Source organism: Cyprinus carpio, chromosome A19 (genome assembly GCF_018340385.1).
Source record: "Cyprinus carpio isolate SPL01 chromosome A19, ASM1834038v1, whole genome shotgun sequence".
NCBI lineage: Eukaryota > Metazoa > Chordata > Actinopteri > Cypriniformes > Cyprinidae > Cyprinus > Cyprinus carpio.
The window spans coordinates 19,007,700-19,032,003 of NC_056590.1; the positions used below are offsets into that span (position 1 = coordinate 19,007,700).

Here is a 24,304-nt window from a genome sequence, read left to right on the forward strand (position 1 = left end):
AGGTACTTTTCACCCAAACCTTTTTAAGGAATTTGGAATAAAAAATAATAAATTTAAAAAAATGCATTTTTTATCACTTATAAGCATTTAAAAAAGACATTTAATTTATATAAGCATTGACGTCAACAACATTTGCAACCCATTTTATTTTGTGTGTTTATTTTTTTTATGACAGAATAAGGCTTTTGAAGCTTTACAAGCATGAGACTTGAAGCTCAACTGACAATGATTCTTTATATGAAGTATTATATTAAATAAACATGTTGACAAGCAAATTACTTTACTAAAAATACTTGCTATTATTATTATTTTCTTCATTCTTTGTGTGTGTGTGTGTGTGCGCGCGCGCACATATTCGCCATTCTGTTGTGTATTTTGAATACTTTTTTCTTTTGTACTTTTGTGTTTATTTGATATTATTGTTCAGTAAAACTTTCCTGTCAGTGACTCTTATAGTCTTAAAGACACATGTCTTTTTTTAACTGAATCAGATTTGTAATGTAGATACCCAATAATTATATACATATTTGTGTGGAATGTTTTCTTGGCTCTGACTTTAATGTGACATATTTCTGGGTGGAACATGATATTCAAGGTGAGAGAAAAATAGGACTTGGGGGACTTCATCCTGAAACACCACAGACATCCACCTTTGAGGAGGTCAAGTTCACCCTCAAGAACATCATAACGTTCAGAAAGGTCAATTCAGAAGTGGAGCAAGTTGTTAATATTAATTAAAATTTTGAATAATATGAACTGATAAATTTTGCCCCATGTTTACAACAATTTTGTTTTGATTTAATCTGCTTTAAATAGCATAATGGACTTATAGAAGTGAATCATCGCTCTAGTTACTCAGTGCTCAGACAGTATCATCCCCAGTGTCTGCACACAATTTGCTGACCTTTTTTCCTATTTCTTTTTCTTTCAAGCAAGACGCATCAAAGGATTGTTTGGTTCAGTGCATCCGCAGTAGTTTGTTTCAAATTACAAAACTTGAAAACTAACCTCCCAAGAACAACAAAGCCTCTCAAAAGTATGAAAGAGCCCTAGGTTTATAATTCCCTGTGGATAGTCTACAGTCATTATTGTGACTCTCAAAGAGCACGAAACAAGATTAAAGCTTATTTGTTCTTTGAAGTTTTTTTTTTTTTTTTTTTCTTCTTCTGTGTTTTCTTGCTCTTAACAACATAAGGTGTTTTTACAGTTGGAAAAAGGGGCGAATGACCCAAAACTGCCACAGTGAAAGGGCCTTTCTGTGGTGCTCCAGCTAATGAGGAGAGGGCCAATGATGGTACAGCCTCATCTTCACCTCAAAGCCTCCACACCTCACTCTGTCTAACACTTACTCTCATTTGTTCTGAGCCGAGGCAGAAAAACAAAGCCTTACATGGCTGGGATGATTCTGAATGTGCCTTTTTCCCTTCTTTTTATTTTTTATAGAATAAATATATCAGTATACCAAATGAATACCACATTTTACTGGCTTTGATATTAGCCACAATTATATATAAAATTAAATCAGACAATCTACAAAGCTTGACGCTCAGTTAAAACCTCAGTCAATTGAAGTCTTTTGGGCTGAAGCGGTGCCTAAAAAAAAATAAATAAATAAATAAATATTTTCAGTGTTTCCGATTAATCATATTTTTTTGGTTGCATTATGGCACATCTCCAGCCCCTCTTAGCCATTTTGTTTAGCGTATGGTATTCTCATCCTCTTAGGTGCTTTCACAGGCTCTGCTTTAATGCTTCTCAATTCTGCTTGCTGTCAGGACGTTAACCAGAGAGACACATTGCCCCCTAGTGGTGCCTAGAAGTAGTGTGACAGATTGATTGTACAACCATCATGTTGACAACGCCTTGGTGCCATGCCAGCAGCTCAATAGGAGAGCCCTCGTTCAGCATAAGATGCCAGACAATAGATTTTCCTGATTGGAGAGTCCTCTTCTTAGCTTGACAGTGGTTCACTGCGTGGTATTGAGTAGCTGTTTTTTCCCTTCTCAGAAGCAGGCCAATACACCAATCAATGATGCTAATTTTAATACTTGAACTCAGAAGATAACATCTAAAAATCGACCCACACCAGACATATTCAGAGCCTTTTCTCCCTAGAGATTTCACATATGTGAGAAATGAAAAACAAGCATTGATGTATAAAAGTAATGATGTGGTCTCACTTTTCTATGAGGCAAGATGTAATTTACTTACACAAATTGGATATAGAAGTGGTAAAAAAAAAAAGATGAACAAATATTGTTTTTTTTTTACTCTTTCAGTCAATATTCTTACAATTAAAAGGGTCAAATTCTCTTACCAGCGCTCAAGGACATTCGTGGGTATAAAGATGAATCCGCAAGACTGGCCACAGCAAGGAGAGATGAGCAGGGATGCCTCCGGCTAAGCACAATCAAAGCAATTTCATTCCGGTTACACACGTGTTAGAGATTATGACAGCAATATGGTGTGATGAAACCTTGTTTGGCTGATCTGTCAAAGTCCAAGGTGACAATAAAGCACTGTCAGTATCTTATAAACAATTCATGTTGCGTATATGATAGATATAGTGAAGTATCAGACTGCAGGTAAATAAGGTGAGTACATTATGCAACCTATTACTGCTAATATTTAAGTGGGAAAAATTCTGTGTTCCATTATAAGTGATGCCGTGATGCATTACGTTGAAATCTCTGAAACGGGTCAAACGAAACCCAATTAAAGAGATCTAATCCATAACGTAGCCACTGAAGCGTCCTTAATGTGCGCATGTTTGTGTGTGAGGGCTTGATAAGAGCTTAAATAGTCTGACAAAGAAGAAATGTAATAAAGCTCAGGCTTTCCAATAGATCATCCTGAGTGAATTTGCCAACATTACTCTTCCCGTTTCAAGGCTATTAAAATTTATGCACACCTACTTTATCTTCCTTTACGTTCCCCTTGAGGTGGCGAGGAGCTATTCTCACCATAGGCAATATTCCTTTTCAGTAATTATATCAGTGTAGACTTCCTAATTAACATATGGCATACATATAGTTCTCCACAGCATCTCCCACTGTGCGGTATTTTCTCCACTGATAGATATTCTGCATTGCTATTAATGTCAATCAAACACATTCTCTCTATTCAGGCAACACAAATGCCCACCAGACATGTGGTGACATTCCCACATCGTTGATGTATGAAAACAACAGTGAAGTGTTTGTGTGAAACGAGGTTAGCAAAACAAGAGGAAAAGCTGGGCTCTGTTTTAACAAAGTGGTCTGACAGAGGAGATCCGCTCATGCACATCTACACATTCACAAACACATACACACACACTGACACCAGACAGGGCCCGAGGCGGTCCTGCTGCTCCAGTACCCCAACATCTGCTCTCTGGAATAATGCATGTTTCATTTCAGATGCTCTCTCGCTCTACAATGCAGCGGTGATCTGCCTGTAATGCAAAGGCCACAGATCATGCGGTAAACTCTGCTCTGGTAGCCTCAAAGCTGTCCTCGGTTGCTCAAAATCCAGCTACAGAGATGGAGGAGACTGGTGCGCCATTTGTTTCCAGTGCACTGAGTAATGGCTGCCACTGGGCTCTCCCAAAAAGACAGGCTGTTTCAGACTAGACATACAAAGAAATACGCTGGCTGGTGTGTACACAAATGTAAATGTGCGCAAATTAATTAACAAAAAGCCCTCTAGCCTGTATGTATTTTAAGCTTACAATATGCTCTGTAAATAGAGATTGAGATTTGTGAGTTCTCTCAACAATTGCTTTTAATATTAGCTGAACATCATTAAGTAGAATATGAGCTCTGTGCATTGCCACACAACAAATATTATACATAGTTATGTGTAGTTGTTGTTTAAAATCGATATCACACTCAATTATTGTTCTGAATGGCAGCACAGCTGTGATTACCTATGGCCTCGTGCCATGCATTTGGAAAACATCACTCTTGTTGTGCCAGTAAACAGCATGAAAAAAGTGACGGCTAAACAGTAATCTTTCAATGGTTACAGCTTAATTTATTCATGCATCACCGAATGTCGGGAGTTTGAAATCAGAAACAACCTTCAATATGAAATTGTTGGTTCAGACAACTCTACTGAGCTTGTTTGGGTCAACATTTTGGGGAAGAATTGCTGGTCTTTCAAATGTAGATCTTGACTCAACAAAGCTGCATGCTGGACCGGTTGCTTTTTTCGTGCCAAAGCATGAACTAAAGATCCTTATGTACTCTTGATGATTTACAAAGACCTGGGGATCTTAATACATGGGATGGTTCAGGAAGTGCTATGTTGAGAGCTTTGTCATTTGGTTGATTGATTTTGCTGATGTTTCAATACAATACTGTCTTATCGTGGCCGAGCGAAAAGTAATTTAGTAACATCAGACTAAAACAGACTTTTTTACACTATCTCCTCTCCTCCTTTCACAAGGAGTCCATATACCATTTGTGAGGCGCATTAACGCCCGCCAAGTGCACAATCACTTGGAAATTGAGGCAACTGCTATAGAATAATGGCTGAGTTTGACTGAGGGCTGCAGTGGACATCCACCCAGTCACCATTAGTTTCCTAAGTGCACTTTTCCCCTCGCTTCTAAATTGATTGAAACAAAATGTCACAATTATGCCCTGTAGCTCAAGCTTTAATTATTCATCAATTAGCACCCCCACCCCCCTTCTTTTTTCTGAACTGATTTTTCATTCAGTTTGCAGAGATGTATGGTTCCCCTGCTGTTAACCAGTCCAAAGTCATTAGTTTCTGGCTTTGCAATTAAACCTGCTGCATTATTCATCAGGCCCAACTTGTAGACGCTGCTCAGAGCTCAGGAGGCATGCATGAGAAATTAATTTGGAGAGATGAAGTTTCCTCTCAGGTCAGAACAGATGCCATTGGCCCAAACAGAGGGAAGGTATGGAGGAAATTATAATGGCAAGTGTAAAGCCAGTCTATAGAAAGGAGCAAAATGTGAATGGAAAAAATATCAAAATTGGGCATAGCCTGTGGCAGAGTGCTTCAGATTACTTAAAAAATGACTTTTAAAATCAACTCAGGAGGAAATATATAATGACTACATATAGTATAAGTCATACAGTGCACTTAAAAATGATTAAAATAAAACATTTTATTTCACTGTAATATAAAAATCGCTTTTAATTTTTTTTTAGGGAAAGCATAAAAGATTCTGATTAATGATAGAGAACTGCATGACATTTAAATCTAACTTAGAAGCATACCGATGCGTATTATTGTGACAGTCATATAAAAAAAAATACTGTATGACTGAAATGATTCACTTCTGCAGATCAAAGCTCGTCAGTGATCAAATGTTGCCATCTGCTGGTGTATAGCAAAAACATCAACTATTCATTCTTTATAATAAACAGAGATTTAGAAAAAAAATTATCATGATCAGTCATGGGGTAAAAAGATGCATTTTTTAATTTATAATCGTACAAGCCCATAGTACTGATGGTCATCTCTGTTGAAGCAGTCGTAGGAACACAGAAGAACTCTGACTGGAACAGACTGAGAGCTTTTCATCCCCATGTGCTGTTCAAAGACAAAAGAACAGACTCTGATTACTCTGAAAGGATAGTATAATATTCTCTTGTACTTTTATTGACATGCAATGTGGATCATGCAGAAAAAATGTAGTAACATATTGGCATTGTTGTTTTGGCTAATATTTACTAATCAGGGGCATAAGTTAAATTGTGACCCTGTTAATCTTTGCTGATTCAAATAACAAATGTCGTCTGTGTGCCTGAGGCATATTAAACACTTATTATGCAAGTGTCAGGTTGTCAAACTATTAAAGTGTCATAAAAACATCCTAAGTGAAGCATGTCCTGCCAATTTTCAGCGAGAGCTACTGACTGCCACAGGCACTGAATGCTGAACACTGGTGTTATGCAGAATGAGCTGATACCTTCCTGGTGTTGATGAACTGCACACACTCCAGCCAGGTGGTGAGGAAGGGCTGTGAGCACAGAGCACACTGGCCCCAGTGAGACAGCATGTCCTGCAGCTCTGGGTACGCTGGCAGAGCTCTGGACACCACTGACAACTCATTAGTGCTCTGCTGGAGGATCAGCCTGGCCGAGAGCTCCTGGACACATTCAACTACAATCAGCAGCACCATGGAAATGTTAAAGTTAAAACTAACCATTTCAAGATGCTTATTTCTAATGACTTCAGATTGTTTTCCCACTACTAACATCCTCTAGTCTAGTGGAATACTAGCAAGACAGGAATTGGATTTGTGCAAGAATGTGCAAAAAATAATAATCTTTTTTAAAATAAAAATAGTTACCTTTAATGAGAGGACTTCTTTCTCTTGAACAGACTCCATCAGTGTGAATGGAACTAAATGGTTTCCTTCAAAGAATAGTTCCTCCAGTGTGAGAAACTGAAACTAAACATTAGAGAGAGAGAGAAAGAGAGAGAGAAAACATTTTTAAAATATCATTAAAATATTTTATATAGTATATGACTTCATGAACAAAAGTTAACATTAATCCTATAAAGCCAACTGTGTTGTATTTAATACGCAAAGGCCTCTAAATGATCAAACTGATAAAAACTTTGCTGGAAAACTTTCTACACAATCAACTACATGCCTGCTATCACCTGGTTAAGTTTATTCTTTTTTAAGCACATTTTATATTGTTAGTAATATTTCAAGATGAAAAGATTACTGGACTGGAGAAACTTAAAAAATAAACTTTTGGAAAAAGTACGGAGCTTTGATCTGCTATGATTTGTTCGATTGATCTGCTATTCTGTTATAATCTAACAAAAGCCTAGTGTATCAAATATGATATTAAAAAAAAGTTTCTTTATTTCTTTTTTGTTTTAGTGACTTCTGTCTATTTTCCAATGTCAGACCCACTAATAAACATTTAGAACAAACTACATATTTCAGTATAATCAGCTTATTTTATCAGCACATTGTCTAAATTATTAGTAAATAACTAAAACATTTAAAATAGCAACTGAAATGGCTGGCAATTTGTTCAAATAACTTACACCAACTGGAAACACAGATAAACGATTTCCGGCAACATCCAAGATCTTAAGATTTTTCCAACCAAGAGCACCCTAAGCAAAGAACGAACACATAATACACTAATATGCATAAAAATTAGGTAAAGTATGATGAAGTCGTCTGTCTTGCCTCTGGTAGTTCTGTCAGGTTGTTTCGGGCTAAATATAATTTCCTCAGCTGTGGTAAACTGTATAACTGCTGTGGTATTTGAGTCAGTTTATTATTCGTGAAGTTAATCTCAGTCAAACACTTCATCAAGCCCAGTTCAGCTGGAATCTGCTGCAAAAGATTGTCTGTGACACTGATGCTTTTTAGACTACACAGCCTGCAAAGAAACAAGAAGCATTTCTAAAATCAGATATCATGCTAGTCAAATAGCAAAGAGGGGGGGATACAAGTGTAAAAGATGTCATAAAGTCAACAGACTCGAATCATCTCACCTTTTTATTTCTGCAGGAATTACTTTGATTCTATTGTGGTTCAAATTGAGAAGCTCAAGGTTTGGTAGGCCCTCTGTAAATACAACACAACGCAATCAGCACTACTGACCCGCTTCAATAAAACAAACCTGAATATGAAAGAGTCTGATCTTACCCAGCACCTCTGGGGGCAAATGGATGATTTTGTTTCCATATAAATAAAGCTTATTTAGACAACTTAAGTGTTTTAAGACGGGTGGGATCTCCTCAAGAGCATTATTTCCCAGATTGAGCTCTGTCAACTATTAATACACAATGAAAATGAAAGTATTGACTATACACAATGTATGCAGTAAAGTTAATCTAAGTTCATTATCTTCTATGATACATGCAAATAATATACAATTCATTTATTGCGCTGTTTCTCGCTTCCAATGTTTTATTATTAGTCAAACTTGTTTTTTTTTTTCTCTTCTGTTCAGTATGGCTCATATTTTGTTTTGGGCTCTATCATAGAATAATAATATTAGTATTGAAAAGTATTAAAGCTATGATACAGATAAAACGAACTCACCTTCTGCAAACACATCAGTTCAGACGGAAGACTCGACAGGGAATTATTATTCAGCTTTAATACAACAATCCATGTCAGCCTCGCAAAAACCTCTGGAAGAAGTGTAATTTTCCTAGAGCTCAAATTAAGTGACTTTGATTTCGTTTTTAATGCTTTGATAATTGAATCGTTTACCATTTTGACACATGCTTCGCAAACTTTCACCACGTTTCCATGGAGATGCAACGCGGTTTCTGACGTGGTGTTGACTGAGGCGCCGCCTGGCGGACAAACATGAGAGTAACATGATGTCACTGTAGCCTCAATACTACAGAGACGAGAACATCAAAATATTTAACACTTTCCACGATTAGTGTATAAAATAGGACCTGAAACGTTATTTAGAAGTATTTTCTATTTCAGCAAATGCTCAGTGTAAGGTTGTTAATATATTTTTTTTCTTTTTTAGCAAAAAACATTAAATAAACAAAATAGAATGAGATTTACCCGTCATCATGATTTGAAAGTGTCCAAGTGTTATTTTTTCTGTGTAATTTAACATTATTTTGTGATGGGGGGAATCATGTAGTAACAGGGTTTGTAGGAATATAAACCTTAAAATTTAGTCATTTAAAATTAATATCCGTCTGTTTACTACAATACATTAAATATCCATTGAATAGACTGTCAAAATTAAGTGATATGATTTTAATTGTTGGATAGTCTAACCCCTGATTTGTTTTTTCTGCATTTTAAAGTGGGTGACTATTTAATATGATGTTATTTTACACAAAAGCTTTTCATTGCTAGAAAGTTATCTTTATTTAATGATGTAAGCATGACCATGATCCAGCATCTCTTCAGGTGATGATAAACGGGGCAATGTTGCTTGGGCTCTTTCCCTTTGAGAATGGGCAACAAATTTCTATCTGGATACTTAAGATCAGTCGTGGGCCCTGTGTCTCAGTGTTAATGGCAAGATTGCCCCGTGTATCATTACCTTCCAGCAAATGACTTGCAGATATGCAGATTTCAAGAACAACACAAAGCACATAGCAGTTTATTCATGAATAACACTGGCAAGCATGGACTATTGCATTAAGCGTGTCCAATGCAACTGAAGAGACCAGCATGTGTTATTTCTTCATCCTCTGTGAGCATCCTGACCGAATCCACTGACCCTAGCAAAACAGAATCAAATTCCAGAAGGTCCACTTCTGCAGGCTAATTATGCACAGATGCATATATCAATGTGTCAGTGACTGGCTCAGCCCTCTTCCTCATTTGCCAAATCTTTCAGAGGCTCCACAGAGTTGTAGTGCTCACCAAGTCCATACGCATGCCGCATATAACTAAAAGAGACAGTGAAATGCATTTTAGTACAGCAGTAGAGAAATTAACTTTTTGTACCAAATGATATATTTTTAAATAAATAAACATATTCAGTCATTTACACGAGTGTGATTGGCAGCTTGACATTTTCTTCACCAATAATAATAGAGGGCGATTCTGCCTGAATGACTTCTATCGGTAACTGTAGGACCTGTGAAAGGGCTTTTAACTGACATGGAGAAAATATAAAAAACATTGATATTAAAAAACAGGCAAATTATTATGACTTTCTAATGTGCAATTTATACATATTGTCTGATATTCTTACCTCTAACTGTCCGCCCCAAGCAGCTGTGTCTGCAACATCACTGCAGTACTTCTCAAACTCATCTAAAGTGAAAGTGAATCCAGAGTTAACAACAAAATCCATTCATATCATGTAACACCAAGCATTTAGCTTTATGACATACTTCTGCGCATATCCATTCAAAAGTAAAAGGTGCTGAGAAATCAGCTTTTGCGTTTACAGGAATAAATGACATTTTAAAATATATTAAAATAAAAACCACTTATTTTAAATTGAAATAATATTTCACAGTTTTAACTGTGTACTGTATTTTCGATCATATTCGGAAGTGTGCGACACTCACCTGCAGTGTACATGTCTCCTGAATTGGGGTCAGTGAGGAACGGGAGAAAGTCGTCTGCATGGCTCCTAATGTACTGAGCTGTTTGAGCCCGAAGCTCTTTAAGGCTGAGAGGGGCGCCTCGCTCCGTCAGCTGATCCTCCACGGCGCGGTACATGCAGTGACCGTCAGAGGAGATCTCTCTGATCTGCAGGTGCCTCTCCATCAGCTTCTGTCTCAGCTTCAGACCCTCCTGATGACGGGAGCCGGCGAGATTCTCCACTTCTGCCTCAGCAATCCGACTCTCCCGCTCCTTCTCAAAAGCTGCCTTTTTGTCCTAAAAACAAGAATTTTCAGTATACTTCAAATAAACTTTAAACTACAGCCAGCCCAAATGAAAAAGTTCTTACCCGCCTCTTCTGGGCTTTAGATGTCCGAGTTTGCTTGCTTGAATCATTTGGTTCCTCATTATTTGCCAAAAAAGAATTTTTGCATCTGAATCATTTGGTTCCTCATTATTTGCCAAACTCACAAAATCCACTGCATCTGAAACCTCCTCCACCTGAAACCTCTTTGTATTTTTGCTATGACACCAAGAAGACTCGTGTTTTTGAGTGAGCTAGTTTATGTCTTCAGTCAGCTGTTTTCTCCTCTTCTTGTCATTTTTGGGAACAGAACTTTGTATTTTGCTATGACACCCTCTGCATCTGAAACCTCCTCCACCTGAAACCTCTTTGTATTTTTGCTATGACACCAAGAAGACATCTATGTTTAGTATGCAATGATAGTATTTTTGTCTTACCTTGCTGGTCTTTCTTTTCCTTGCGATGCTGTTTGGCTATCAGCTCCTCTGCTGTCTCCACTTCCTCCATGTCAAAATCAACGAAATATTCAGAGCAATAAAACTTTTGCTAAAATGGAGCTAAACCATAAATATGTTACTCATTTCCATCAGTTTGAGTTATTGCTCGACAAGGACTGGATTTATTTTCAGCTCATAGAAATCATTTGATTCTCAGTTCCATTGATCTGCAAGTCAAGCGCATGGATTCAATGGGAACACAGTAACAGAACACATCCGGGAAGAATACAACATTTCAAAATAAAAGCCTTAGATACTGTTTTCCTCTTGATATTTTGATATAATGGTTTAAAATGACAGAAAAAATAAACAGCAGGTCCAGTGATGCGTCAGAAACAATAAATAACATCTAAAAAAAATGGGGTCGCATATTTTGGTGCGGTTGATCGCTTTATTTTGGGGATTGTTCTCCAAGTGAAATCTGGCAACACTGTGAGACGGAGCTAATCGAAAATGTTCGCAACAGCGCTTACGACTGATCGACACACTCCATGTGATTATGTCTGACGTGCAATTCCTGTTGACAGTTTTAGCTTACTGGCTTTAATACCACAGAATCCTTTAAATAAGGGATCATTAGTAGTAGAAGCGAGGTTGTTGTAGCCTCGCAGGAAATGTTGGGAAGCCAGGGGATTCAACCTGTCACGCTAGTCTTCAATAACTCCAGAAACTGCTTTCTTCAACTGTCATCAAACTTCGCCACTCATCTCTGTCTTCAAGAGGTTTGTAACCAGCTAGCTGCTTTATAATATATGCACGCCAGTTACTAGTCTACCACTGTACAGTGTTTGTCTAAGTTCCATCATAGTTCTGAGTCATGTAACACTAATGTGATGTCAGAACCAGATCCTGGAGCTGTCATGGGGTGTCTCTGCACCCGTGTTCCTCAGCTGGACCAGGTCCAGGTCTTCAGGTCCAGAGGACAGAGTTGAGATCAGCAGACAGCTGGGAGAGAAACTTGGGCTCAAGCAGGGAGAACAGGTTTGGCACTGTTTAAAGGGATAGTCCACCCAAAAAATGAAAATTCTGTCGTCATCTCATGTCATTCCAAACATGTTTGCATTTCTTTCTTTTGCAGAACATGAAAGAAGATATTTTGAAGAATGTTGGAACCAAATAATTAACAGTATGGACAAAAAAATAAATAAAAAATGGAAGTCAATGGAATCATTCTTCAAAATATCTTCTCACATTTTCCAAAGAAGAAAGAAAGTCATATAGGTTTGAAATGACATGAGGATGAGCGAATGGTGCTAGAATTTTCTTTTTGGCGTGAACTATCACTTTAATATGTCACAAGTGATTTGATTATTAAACTGCTTTGAGCTGATGTAGAAGCATGTAACAAGGTAGTGATGTGTTGTAGGGGTATCTGCGGCCGTGTCATCAGGTGCAGTCAGTGCAGCAGGTGTTCGTAGAGCCTCTGTCTCCAGATGACTGGGAGATCTTGGTGAGTTCACGATGGCATCATTTCATTTATCTCTTTTTTTCATTCTCTAGGAGATGTTTATCTAATATTTAGCAATATATGTCCACTAAAATGCATATACAGTAACTAGAAACCTAGACTTTCATAATACACATTTCTAGTCTTGTGCATGACTCCTTCGTGATTCACTGCCACTTTGCATTAATGTCTTAAACATTATTAAAATTTACTATTAAAATCTGATTGAACTTTGTTGCAGGAGCTGCACAGCATGGCTCTGGAGCAGCGACTCTTGGATCAGATCCGAGTGGTCTTCAGTGAGGGTGTTTTTCCTGTGTGGGTGGACCAGCACACTGTCATCTATATCAGGATAGGTCAGTCAGCCCTGTTTTAAAGGCATGTCATATTGGAGTTGTTGTTGGGTATGAACTGATCTTTTAACGCTAATGATTGGATGTTTTTTTAGCATCCCTCTCTCCATCTGTTCCGTTCGGCCGACTGGAGCAGTTCACTGAGCTTGTTGTCTCCCCAAAACTACATCCAGGAGGTGAACAACAGCTCCAAACTCGATCAGAAGAGCCAAGCCAACATCTACAATACCAGAACATTGATGTCACATCTTCCTCCAGCTCAGTCGTCCATCAGGATCCCATCAGCGGTCATCTGGAGAGTCTGAATGAAGCCCATTGGGGAGGAATAGCTGATCTGAAAGGCCTGGTTAGATACCTGTTTACAAGAGGTTTTGAGCCTGCAAAAGAGAATCTTGCGGTTCCCACAATTCCCACCATCCTGAAAGACTGTATCCTCCGGACCTGTGGAACCCCTCCTGGGTCTGTCAGCCATCTAGGCTCATGTCATGGAGATGTTCATATACTGCCATGGAACCTGCAAGAGAACTGTAATCCAGGGCAGTCTGCACTAACATACGGCAGGCTTTCAAAGATCCTTTCTCCTAAAGAACTCAGGGAGAAAGTCAAGCAGGCCATGGAGAAGAAGAAGATCAGAGATGGACCTCACAAAGGGAACGAAACAGAGGAACATAAGGAGAACACTGTTGTGGTCAGGATGCTTTGTCACAATATAAAAAGGCTGCAGGAGGACCAGAAGTTCAATAAATGTGAGGAAATTTACTCTGGGAGAGTTTGGGTAAGTTATTCCATTCAAGTTCAGTTATAATGTTTCATAGAAGTATTCTTTATCACCATAATTTCTAGGGATGGGACCTTTCCACTTTGGCCAATAAGAGACCACCTAATAATCAACCAGAACACTATAGTAAATGTTTAACAATGTGATAAAAAACACCTTAGCAACCGTCTGGCAAATCCCTGTTAAAATATTAAAAAATATGAAATATTTAGAAATACAGTAGAAACTCTCCACGATATCAATAGTCTGTTGATTTCTACATTTAGATCACCGTTGTTTAACTTTTTATTAACGTATTAATTTAACGACCATGTTAAATGTAATCTTTAGCACATCTATCAATATCCACACACAAACACATACATATATAGATAGATATACAGACAGATATACTTTTAGTTTTAATTTAATATTAAAAGTATATAATTGGCTTAAATGATTAGGCCAAGAATTGTAATATCTGTACACCCTTGCATCTGCACAATTACATATTAGACAATATATACAGTATATACAATCCTAGTATAGGCTGATAATGGGTTTAGTACAGATATATTGTGCATCCCTAGTAAAAATCTAGTTACATTTTTTGTTGTTGCAGATCCCAAAGGTGCTGCAGAGGCGTCTGAGGATAGAGCCTCGATCAGCTGTGAGGATTCAGCCTTTGAAATCAAAGCCAAGAGTTGCAGAAGCTGTCATGGTGCAACCAGTACAACCGTTGGTAATTTTCTCTTTCTGACTTAATGCTTAATGTTGTCAGATAATGAAAATATTGTATTGTATACTTATGTCCTTTCTGTTTGCAGGCAGTGAATGAAAAAGAAGAAGATATTCAAACTGCGTTCCTCAACTGGTTGCATGCTCTGAGCCATCAGCCTTTGAGCTGTCTGACAGGCCGCACTAACATCATTCTCTTACCTTGTGCTGAAGGTGTGAGAAAGAACCATCAGAATTGATGTTTTTAATCATATTACTATTATTGCACACCAACCTGGGTTTCCCTCTTCTCAGGAAAAGAAGAGTTTGTCTTGACTGTGCTGAAACCAGAGCAACAGCAAGAGGATGAAATGTTCTTTCTATCAACCAGTTTACTAAAGAAAACAAATCTGCAGGTATAAAGTCAAATGTTGTTTTTACAAATTCATTTTTCTGCTCCTGCCTTAACAAACCAATCTCTGTTTAGATTGTCAGAGAGCCAGATGATTCTGACCACAGTGGCTCTGATAATGATAGTGAAGATCCACATCTTGGCTTTCCCTCCCTCAGCTCTCTTGGGTATGCTTGTATTCTTTTTAAAAATGAGAAACATCGTTGTGTTTTCTTTTATATCCTTAGCAGCAAACAAGATTCACTTTCTGATGAGTCGGTGTAGCCGTTCTTTGTTGTTTGTGATTGAATCTGTTTGCTCAGTGGGGTAGAGGACATATGCAGGTCTGCTTTCGAGCACATCTCTCACGCTCTAATGGGAGGTCCTCTCTCGCGTGAACTGGTCTCCACAGGACGTGGACTGAGGGGCGGAGCTCTGCTCATCACAGGTGCAAAGGTAACCTTCAGACACATATGCTACAGTCTTTTCAAAGTCAGATATGGGATACTTCTGCTTGATATAGCTCTCCTTATGCATTAAGGCAATGCCTTTTTCATGTGTTTGATTATCAACAAAGAACATTATTCAAGATCATGCAGTATAGATCTGTCTCTGTAAATATTTTCTAAGTAGGTTTTATTATCATTTCACGCAGGGAATTGGACTCATTGATGTATTTAACTTGTTTAAAAGTGATTAAGCATATATTAGTGAATAACTGTGTCCACACATGTTGCCATGTTTGCTTGACTTCATACACTGCTGTTTGAAAGTTTGAGGTCGGTATTATTATTATTTAATCTTACTGACCACAAATGTTTGAACGTTAGTGTGCATCTGAATCAGAAGTCAGAGTAAATATTTTTGCACAAGTTGTTTTTGACATCAAGTGCTGTTTCAAGTAGGACGTTTGAAATGTGAGATGAATGGAATGGATAAGTTCCCAAGCACATGATTACTTTACATTGTAAATTTATTTAGACAATAACAATCGAATATTGTGAAAATAATGAATGAATAAATAGATGCCGTACAAGGTGTCTGTGATACGTTTCCTGCTTTTCTCCACAGGGCAGTGGAAAATCTTCTCTCTCCAGAGCACTGTGTCGAAAGGCCAGTGAAGAGCTAGATGCCCACGTTCAAGTTGTGGACTGCAAGACACTGAAAGGTAGGCAAGAAAATTAGATTGAGCAGATTTGCTGTGCTTTCCAACTTAACATGCAAGATTTTTGTCTTTTATTTCCATCAAATTTATTGATGTTATGAATGAAATTCCTAGGTAAAAGAGCAGACAAAATCAGACTGAGACTGGAAGAGGTTTTTGAGCAGGCGATCTGGAGACAGCCCTCAGTGGTCCTGCTGGATGACCTGGATCACGTGACTGGTGCCGCAACCTCACCTGAGCACGAGCATGGGCCAGAGGCAGTACTGCGGCAGCACATCGCACAGAGTAAGAAATCTTCAGAGACATACCTGGCTCTACGTGTATCTCTGTGAGGAACCATCTGATGGACATCTTCGCTCTGCGTGTTCTCCGCAGGTCTGAGGGATTTGGTGGATGAAATGGTGGTGCGCTCCAGTCTCATAGCTCTGATGATCACAGCACAGAGTGAACATGCCCTTCATCAGACTCTGACTGCGGTGCAGGGTTCACACTTCTTCCAAAGTTTCTGCAAGATCCAAACACCAGATCAGGTGAGTTTATGAAACTGCAATCTAGGGCTGCATGATTTGGGTAAAAAATTAAATTGTGATTTTTTTTTATATATTATTTTTTTTTTTTTTTTTGATAAAAATTTGGATTTAAAATGTCTGTTACATGTTTTTATTGATACATAAAATTAATACATACATAAAATGCATATTTGTATTATATATCAATGGGTTTTAGAATTATTATGGATTATGTATCAAATAGATCTATAAAATTATTATGCTGATAATAAAATCAAATAATAATAATAATAATAGCAATTAAATTCAATATTTAAAACTATGAAAATTATGATTATTATTCCTAAAAAATTATAAATTTTGCTGCTGTAGTATTTCACTGAAAAGTTAAAAAAACAAAACAAAAGCAACAATAATAATAGCAATAAATTAAACTTTAAAATTACAATACTAATATTAATGACTGTCATAATTTCTTCTTTTCTTACTAAACAATGTCACCAATGAATCATGCAGCTCTACTGAAATCTAACAAAGACATTTCGACTTGTGTTCCCAGGTACAATTCAAGTCACTGGTTTTGCTTATGGATTTGCTTCGTTTGTGATGTTTCTGTTAATGAATCCTTGCCAGAATAAGTTGCAGTGTGGACCAGACATTATGCTTATAGTCAAAAGTTTTTTTCTTGCTTGGTGTTTTATTTCCCCGCAGAAAATAGTGACTGTAATATGATGGTTTCTCTTTATAGACTCAAAGGGTTGAGATTCTAAGGTCTTTAATAGCCAAAAAGAACTTCCAGGACTGTGAGACTACTCTTGACCTAGACAGTGTTGCCAGAGAAACAGAAGGATTCATGCCACAAGACCTGAACCTGCTGCTCGAGAGAGCCATCCATGCCAACACTCTACACAGCGGGAACAATGGCGGCTCTGAAGGTGAGTACTTAAACTAGTTATATCTTTCTATGATACAGATGTTTTGCTGAAATCTATGCTTTCTGCTTTCACAGATTTAAATTATAACGACTTCAGACAGGCCCTACAAGGCTTCACCCCACCCTCCCTCTGGGGGGCTCAGCTGCAGGCTCCCACCGGGGCCGATATGGAGCGTATCGGGGGACTTCATCAGGCACGTCAGCTCTTGATGGACATCATACTGCTGCCAGCTAAGGTACAGATGCTACTGTGTCCATTTCAGTGGAATACCAGCTTTCCCAGACTAAAAATCCAGCATATATGCAAGAAGAGTGGGCTATACAGTCTAGACTCGTCACAAATCGACTTTAATATTTTCAGTGTGTTAGTAAAAAAGAAAAAGGCTTAAGATGTCGTGGATTGTTTTTTTTGTTTTTAATAGTGAATCAAAAAATTTCTAAAGTTTTGCAACTTTTTTGTGAGTGCTTGTGTTGCTGGCAACCCATGATGATCATAGCAGTCTATCTTCTATCTTTTCTCAAATCTCAGTGTCAGGACCAGGGTTATTATCATTAGCTAAAATTAAAATCATAAACAAACAAAATAAACATTAACTGAAATAATATAACTTAAATTTATTTATTTGTTATTTCAGTTTTGCTTAACTTGAAGTAACTAATAAAGAAAAATTGATAAAAACTATATAAACATATTTTTAAAAAAATGAATAAAATTGTCAAAAATGATAAAATTCGTTAAAATTAAAATGAAAACAGAATATAAAAATAAAATCTAATTCAAAGTTTTAACAGAAACTATAATAGTATATCAGTGGTCCTAAAAAAACACTTTTCAGGATGTTTATAGTGTTATTCAAAACACTAATAAATATAATTGTTTAAAAGTACTAATTCAGAAAATTAGTTCAGATGTCTCTTTAAACTAATTTCTGCTATAGATACCAGTAATCATAACTGAGAAAGACATGGAAATTCATTGGTCAAAAACTGTGAACTCTGTTGTACACATGTTCATGTGTGGTGTCCTGTTGTGTCCAGTACCCGCTGCTCTTCTCCAGTCTGCCCATGCGTCAGTGCTCCGGTGTGCTGCTCTATGGAGCTCCTGGCACAGGCAAGACGCTACTGGCTGGAGCTGTAGCCAAAGAGAGCGGCATGAACTTCATCAGCATCAAGGTAAGGAATTAGCATTTTATGAATGTATAAAATTGTATTCATTATATTTATATATTGTGATGTACTATGTGTTTCTTCAGGGTCCTGAACTCCTCAGCAAGTATATTGGTGCAAGCGAGCAGGCGGTTAGAGATGTGTTTCAGAGGTCTGTCTAAATGCACAGTCTCTTCTGTATGAAATATAGTAGCGGTTCACTTGAGTCATTACCGAATGTGTGTCTGTGTTTCTGCAGGGCTCAACAAGCTAAACCTTGCATACTGTTCTTTGATGAGTTTGACTCTCTGGCCCCTCGAAGGGGTCACGACAACACGGGGGTCACTGACCGTGTGGTTAATCAGCTACTTACTCAGCTGGATGGAGTGGAAGGGCTCACAGGTACTGAAGATCAAATGCTCACCTAGGCTTTACAGCAACAGCTAGAGGTTCTGCTTTTTCGACCTGCTTCATGGTCTTAGTTTGTTGATCTGTGTGCTAGTTAATGTTTGTCACACAAGAACTTTTTTTTCCATTCAACAGCAGATTTGAAGTTGGATTGTTAAATATTATTACATTTAAAATAACTTGTCTATTTTAATAGATTTGAAAATGTAATTTATTCCTGAATTTTTTTCAGCAGCCATTACTCCACTCTTCAGTGTCACATATTTTGCTGCTTAATATTTTTGTAAAAATTATGAAACTTTTTTCAGGACTTGTTGATGAATCATTCAAAAGAACAGCATTTGAAATAGGAAGGACTTTTTGTGATGTTACAAAAGATTTCTGTCACTTTTGATCAATTAATGTATTAATATATATTTTTTTAATTTACTGACCCTAAAATTTTGAACAGTAGTGTATTTATAAGGTAGTAATAAAAAGTAGTATTATAAAAACTGTATAATTATATTGCAGTTTGTGAAAAAATGTACAGCATGTCACCACCACTGGGCACTGTTGAAACTGCTTTAAAAAATTGTATGTCAGCTACCCAATAGTTCATATTAATGTATTGTTTATTCTACAACAATTTTGAGAAGTTTCATAGTTTGTTGTTTTTAATATAGATGTGGTTATTACCTATAGCAACAACCCTATCTTTATCAGCAAGATAGATTAACTTAAAGTTATTAATTTATATTGCTATCATCTAATCCCAAATTTAAAAAACAAATTGTTTTGCCAAGAACTTGCTTAAAAACATCAGACTGAGACTGTAGAGCAAAGCCAGTTGTGTCAATTGTTGTACAATGTTGTGAAATATCTGGAGTGTATTTTTCTTTAAAAGATTGCATTGTTGTATTTGTGAGTTCTCTGTAGTCAATACATAGTTTCTTATTTTTAGGGGTGTATGTCTTGGCTGCCACCAGTCGTCCTGACCTGATTGATCCTGCTCTTTTGAGACCCGGGCGACTGGACAAGTCTCTCTACTGCCCTCCTCCTGATCGGGTGAGCATGGTGTCTGGCATACATCGGTATAACCTCTTTATTCCTAGATGATCTACAATATAATTTTACTGATTCATATCTGTCCTTCAGGAGGCCCGGCTGGAGATCCTGAAGGCTTTGACTCATTGTGTGCCACTGGCTGCAGATGTGGACTTGGAGCAGATTGCTGTGGCGACAGAGCTGTTCACTGGAGCTGACCTAAAGGCCCTTCTCTATAACGCTCAGCTAGAGGCGATCCACGGCAGCCTAGGGCCAAACCTTCTGCATGTGTGTTACACACAAACTCAAACATGTACACATACAGCTAAAACCCAAACCCCATGATAAGTTGTTAACCTATATGGATTATTCAGCGGCTGATGCCCATATTTAAAGACCAGCGGCCAATGTTCAAATGTTTGGGTTGGTTAAGATTCTTTAAAGTTTAGTCTCTTATTCTTACTAAGGATGCATCTATTTGATCAAAAATGCAATAAGCAGTAATATTGTGAAATATTATTTCAATTCAAAGTAACTGATTTGAAAACATTGAAGTTTAAAATGTGATTTATTTTTGTGATGGCAGAGCTGAATTTTCAGCTTAGTCGGTACATCAGTGATACATTTTCAGCTTATATGTGGAGCAGACTGTCTCTGTGTTTTATAGGATCTGTGCTCAGGGTCAGACAGTGATGTCAGCCTCTCCTCACTGATCTTCCTGAACCATAGCAGCGGGTCAGATGACTCAGCTGGGGAGGGGGACGCAGGGCTGGAGCACTCTATGGTTCTGCTGGACCCCAGTGAACTCCCACCTGAGGACCCACGCCACAACATCTGGCGCCTTTACTTCGGAAGCTCCTTTGAGTCTGAACTGGACAACCAGTCTCTATCTGAACTGGTGGGACATTAAATTTCCAAATGGGCTTATAATGCATATTTTTTTACAATAATGTATAAGTCAATGCTATAATATTTCAGATGTCTTCTTAATGTAATTTATTAGATGTTTTAGCACTTTTTTTAAGCTGCTTATAAGACTGTCACATTCTGTTTGCTCTGCTCCCAGAATTCTCAGTGCCTGTCTGGACCCAATTCTACCGCCCCTGACATGACAGGGGCATCAATGAGGGATCCAAACTCCTGTCATGTCCCAGTTTTTATGTCCTGTCTGCAGGACGGCTTTCAGGAACTGACCCATGAGCAGTCAGAACGCCTCCGAGCAGAAGTCAATACTGTTAAGAACAGTTACCGCAGAAACACGGTCAGTTACCTTTCTCATCCATCATCTATCCATCCATCCATTTTTTTATATATCAAGTTTCCTATCTATCCATTGTTACATCTGTCTAATCTTTCCATCCATCCACTGTTACAGTATATACAACTAGTATACATCTAGTTTTTCCATCCATCAGCTGTTATATCCAGTTTTCCCGGTGCTATGTTCCATCCATATGCATCCAGTCCGTCCATCCACCCATTAATGTTTTCTCATCTGTCCATCCATACATGTGTACACCCACCTATCTGTCCATCTATACATGCATACACCCATCCATCCATCCACCTGAGGACTGTGTTAGAGTGTGTAGCAGTCTATGGACACTGTTGCTGCTCAGTAGATGAGATCTGCCGTTCCTCTGTGTTTATAGGATGAATCATCTCTGGTGCAGACTGGCCCCAGTAAGCCTGGCTCTCTCATATGCCAAAGTCACCTGATCTCCGCTTTGGCTAACACTCGAGCATCTGTCAGCAGAGAAGACTGGAGGAGATATACTGAACTGTGAGTTACACATTTCACAAGCAGGCTTCTTTGATTCATGCACATAAATCAGTCACACCACTGCATTACTGATTCACATATTTGTGTTGGTTTTTTCATTCCGTTATGCAGATACGAGTCTTTCGGAGCCTCAAAGCAAGCCAAGTCTCAGAGCACTGCTTCATTTAAAGCAGGTCAGCGGGTGACATTGGCTTAATGAGAGCCTCGCATAAATTAATACAGCTCAGGGCATTAAAAGGTTTTTGTTTGTTTTTCACATTTTGGGCTTTTTTTACTTTTCTTTGCTTTAAGAGCAAATGCATACTTACAATGTTTTGATGTTAAGTAGAGGCAAGTATCAAGAACTTGATAGACTTGAATTCACAAGCATTGAACAATTAATTCAAAGATAATTATGACATTTAAAAAAGTGACGTTTTTGCTAAATTTGCTTAGCTGCTGTAGGCAATATAATGTAAAGAAATCAAATGTGTATATATAAATTAAATATGTAATTAACTTTTTAATAAATTACAATTCTTCTTTGAATTATGATGCCCGTTTCATTTCTCCAGAGCTTCTGATACATTGCACAAACTCATGACACAATATAACTGGAAATGGTGTGTATCTGAAAGTAAATACCAATATAGTTTATAATTAGCCTTTTTTTTTAATTATGTTTATGATTATCTACTGTTGTTGCTGTTTCTCTAGCATCCTCATGAAGTGATTCTTACCATAACCTGTAGGTGGCAGTGTATTCCTACTATCCAAGAGCCAAATGGCGTGTTGAAAGTCCTCCATGGATACTTCTCAATCTGTATTCAAAGACCTCGGTGTTCTTCTCTTTGTAGAAGAGAAGAATCTTCTATTTCATCAGCCATAACAGCCTCTGGCTTACTCTGAATAACTGACACCTGCAGACCCACAGGATCTGAGTTTTTCTAAATTGATTTTTCAATTTTTTCATAGTCTTCACTTCCCCTGAGCACATGCCCTGCAGCTACAGCTGTCTCTGCACCTTTGATTATCATTACATTTTCCAGCACACTCTCAGATTTGTCCTCGTGTGAGCTGGATTTCCTTCTCGCAAGACTCACCACGGCCTACACATATACGGCCTGATGCAGCAGTTTCTGCCGAGTTAAATATAGCAAGCCTTTGTTCTGGCCCCTGCTGTTAGTATTGTATGGGTTTGCGCCAAAACAGAAAGAAAACAAGTGACATCATGGGACTAGAATAGAATAAGTCACAGTACTCTGGGGTGAGAGCTGTGGATTAAATGAGAGAAGCAAAATTGCCCTCAGCAGTTACCTGACCTCTGAATTTTAACAGTCTTTGGGACCAAAGCTCAGTAACCCCTGAGGGGAGATACTGTGCAAAATATGATTGTGAAGATTCACTTAAAGAAATAGACGTCGTAGGTTTATAAAATATTAATATGGCCCTCAGGGAAACATGCTATAAAACGACTGGCTCACCAATAAATGTAAATTCTGTCATTCATTCACCCTCATATTGTTCCTGTTAGGAATGCAAAAGAAGATATTTTTAAACTATGTTTTTAGATGACAGTGGATGGTTATTGAAGATGTTAATCCTCAAAATTAGTGTGCTATATTAGCCTTCACAAGTAATGCATTAGCTTTACAGTATGTAAGCTGTTAAAGGGTTACTCCACCGCAAAATTCAAGTTTTGTCATTAATCACTTACCCCCATGTAGTTCCAAACCCATAAAAGCTTTGTTTGTCTTCGGAACACAATTTAAGATATTTTGGATGAAAACGGAGACTGTCCCATAGACTGCCAAATAAATAACAGTGTCATGGTCCAGGAAAGTATGAAAAGCATCGTCAGAATAGTCCATCTGCCATCAGTGATTCAACCGTAACGTTATGAAGCGACGAGAAAAGCGGAGAGGAATTGTTGAATAAAGTCGTTATTTTTGTTTTCTTCGTGTGCAAAAAGTATTCTTGTCGCTTCATAACGTTATGGTTGAATCATTGATGGCAGATGGAGTATTCGGATGATGCTTTTCATACTTTCCTGGACCATGACACTGTTATTTACTTGGCAGTCTATAGGACAGTCTCCCTGTTTTCATCCAAAATATCTTAAATTGTGTTCCGAAGACAAACAAAGCTTTTATGGGTTTGGAACGACATGGGGATAAGTGATTAATGACAAAATTTGAATTTTGCGGTGGAGTATCCAACTTTTACTGACAGTGAACTGAACTCCGGAAACGGATTGGACTAATTCATTCTTCAGGTTAGGGTTTCGGATCAAATGAATCGTTCGTTCGCTGTTGAAAAGAAACGACTTCGTTCACAAAAGCGCTACTTCTCTCAAGAAAGCGTGCATAATCATAATCATTATCATAAATAACGACTTAAATTTCGATCTGTTCCTCGCAGTATTATCATATGATTTCAGAAGACTTGTAATCTAGTGTACGAGTCATGTGGACAACTTCGATGTTGCTTTTATTGGTGATTTTTATTTCTGATACTTCAGTCAGCACTTGTTGAAATAGTAACGTTATGTAAATTACATTTTGGAAAGACATTATTATTCATCTTTATCCATCAAAAACAGAAAGTCAGATTGGCTTTGGAGCAACGCCAATAAATAACGGTGAGTAACGTTAAATAACGGAATTTTAATTTTTGGATGCTCTATTCTTAACACTTTGTTTTTTTTAAGTCTTTGAGAGCCATCATTTAGACGCAATTGTAGAAGTCACAGTGAAGTGAATCAGCCCTTATTCACATAAACCTCAATCGTTCCGTGTGCTGACTACCGTGTAGTACGTCAACTGTAGAGCTTCTGCTGTGATCCATCA

General features: G+C 37.8%; 3 protein-coding genes across 4 annotated transcripts; 1 reads left to right on the forward strand and 2 right to left on the reverse strand.

Annotated features, from left to right (window-relative positions):
• Nucleotides 1-5,394: 5,394 nt before the first annotated feature.
• On the reverse strand, nt 5,395-8,185 carry lrrc69 (leucine rich repeat containing 69). Of its 2 annotated transcripts, XM_042776913.1 has the most exons (7): nt 8,042-8,164; nt 7,489-7,561; nt 7,178-7,373; nt 7,030-7,101; nt 6,314-6,415; nt 5,930-6,109; nt 5,395-5,550 (listed from the first exon to the last, which is right to left on the reverse strand). In XM_042776913.1, exons 3-7 carry the CDS (start codon nt 7,301-7,303, stop codon nt 5,443-5,445), a joined length of 588 nt encoding a protein of 195 aa, XP_042632847.1. In that variant the 5' UTR covers nt 7,304-7,373; nt 7,489-7,561; nt 8,042-8,164; the 3' UTR covers nt 5,395-5,442. The 2 variants fall into 2 exon arrangements, with proteins under 2 accessions (XP_042632847.1, XP_042632846.1); XM_042776912.1 differs by having other exon boundaries at nt 7,489-8,185.
• Nucleotides 8,186-9,050: 865 nt separating this feature from the next.
• On the reverse strand, nt 9,051-10,924 carry LOC109085874 (deubiquitinase OTUD6B-like). The gene is made up of 8 exons (XM_042777183.1): nt 10,921-10,924; nt 10,781-10,844; nt 10,498-10,562; nt 10,389-10,450; nt 10,003-10,315; nt 9,681-9,742; nt 9,475-9,581; nt 9,051-9,372 (listed from the first exon to the last, which is right to left on the reverse strand). Exons 1-8 carry the CDS (start codon nt 10,922-10,924, stop codon nt 9,288-9,290), a joined length of 762 nt encoding a protein of 253 aa, XP_042633117.1. The 3' UTR covers nt 9,051-9,287.
• A 223-nt stretch (nt 10,925-11,147) lies between these two features.
• On the forward strand, nt 11,148-22,004 carry LOC109085873 (peroxisome biogenesis factor 1-like). Its single transcript, XM_042776911.1, has 24 exons — nt 11,148-11,562; nt 11,681-11,821; nt 12,207-12,290; nt 12,529-12,643; nt 12,736-13,415; nt 14,020-14,139; nt 14,225-14,348; nt 14,430-14,530; nt 14,602-14,693; nt 14,829-14,961; nt 15,577-15,673; nt 15,785-15,955; nt 16,046-16,200; nt 16,928-17,114; nt 17,189-17,349; nt 18,152-18,286; nt 18,367-18,431; nt 18,519-18,661; nt 19,611-19,714; nt 19,805-19,981; nt 20,361-20,591; nt 20,760-20,954; nt 21,346-21,476; nt 21,588-22,004. The coding sequence occupies exons 1-24, from the start codon at nt 11,455-11,457 to the stop codon at nt 21,670-21,672; spliced, it is 3,735 nt and encodes a 1,244-aa protein (XP_042632845.1). The 5' UTR covers nt 11,148-11,454; the 3' UTR covers nt 21,673-22,004.
• The last annotated feature ends 2,300 nt before the right edge of the window (nt 22,005-24,304 follow it).

What these genes read in the sequence shown, in the direction of transcription:
- LOC109085873 (XM_042776911.1), top strand. Translation starts at nt 11,455, where the DNA reads ATGTTGGGAAGCCAGGGGATTCAACCTGTCACGCTAGTCTTCAATAAC. An exon ending in TTTACTCTGGGAGAGTTTGG is followed by an intron (nt 13,416 to 14,019) that starts GTAAGTTATTCC and finishes TTGTTGTTGCAG; the next exon opens with ATCCCAAAGGTGCTGCAGAG. An exon ending in GGACTGCAAGACACTGAAAG is followed by an intron (nt 15,674 to 15,784) that starts GTAGGCAAGAAA and finishes TGAAATTCCTAG; the next exon opens with GTAAAAGAGCAGACAAAATC.
- LOC109085874 (XM_042777183.1), bottom strand. An exon ending in AGGAGACATGTACACTGCAG is followed by an intron (nt 9,743 to 10,002) that starts GTGAGTGTCGCA and finishes CTTTCACTTTAG; the next exon opens with ATGAGTTTGAGAAGTACTGC. An exon ending in AAGCTGCCAATCACACTCGT is followed by an intron (nt 9,373 to 9,474) that starts GTAAATGACTGA and finishes TGTCTCTTTTAG; the next exon opens with TTATATGCGGCATGCGTATG.
- lrrc69 (XM_042776912.1), bottom strand. Translation starts at nt 7,303, where the DNA reads ATGAAGTGTTTGACTGAGATTAACTTCACGAATAATAAACTGACTCAA. An exon ending in ACCTGACAGAACTACCAGAG is followed by an intron (nt 7,102 to 7,177) that starts GCAAGACAGACG and finishes TTCTTTGCTTAG; the next exon opens with GGTGCTCTTGGTTGGAAAAA. An exon ending in AGTTCATCAACACCAGGAAG is followed by an intron (nt 5,551 to 5,929) that starts GTATCAGCTCAT and finishes GTCTTTGAACAG; the next exon opens with CACATGGGGATGAAAAGCTC.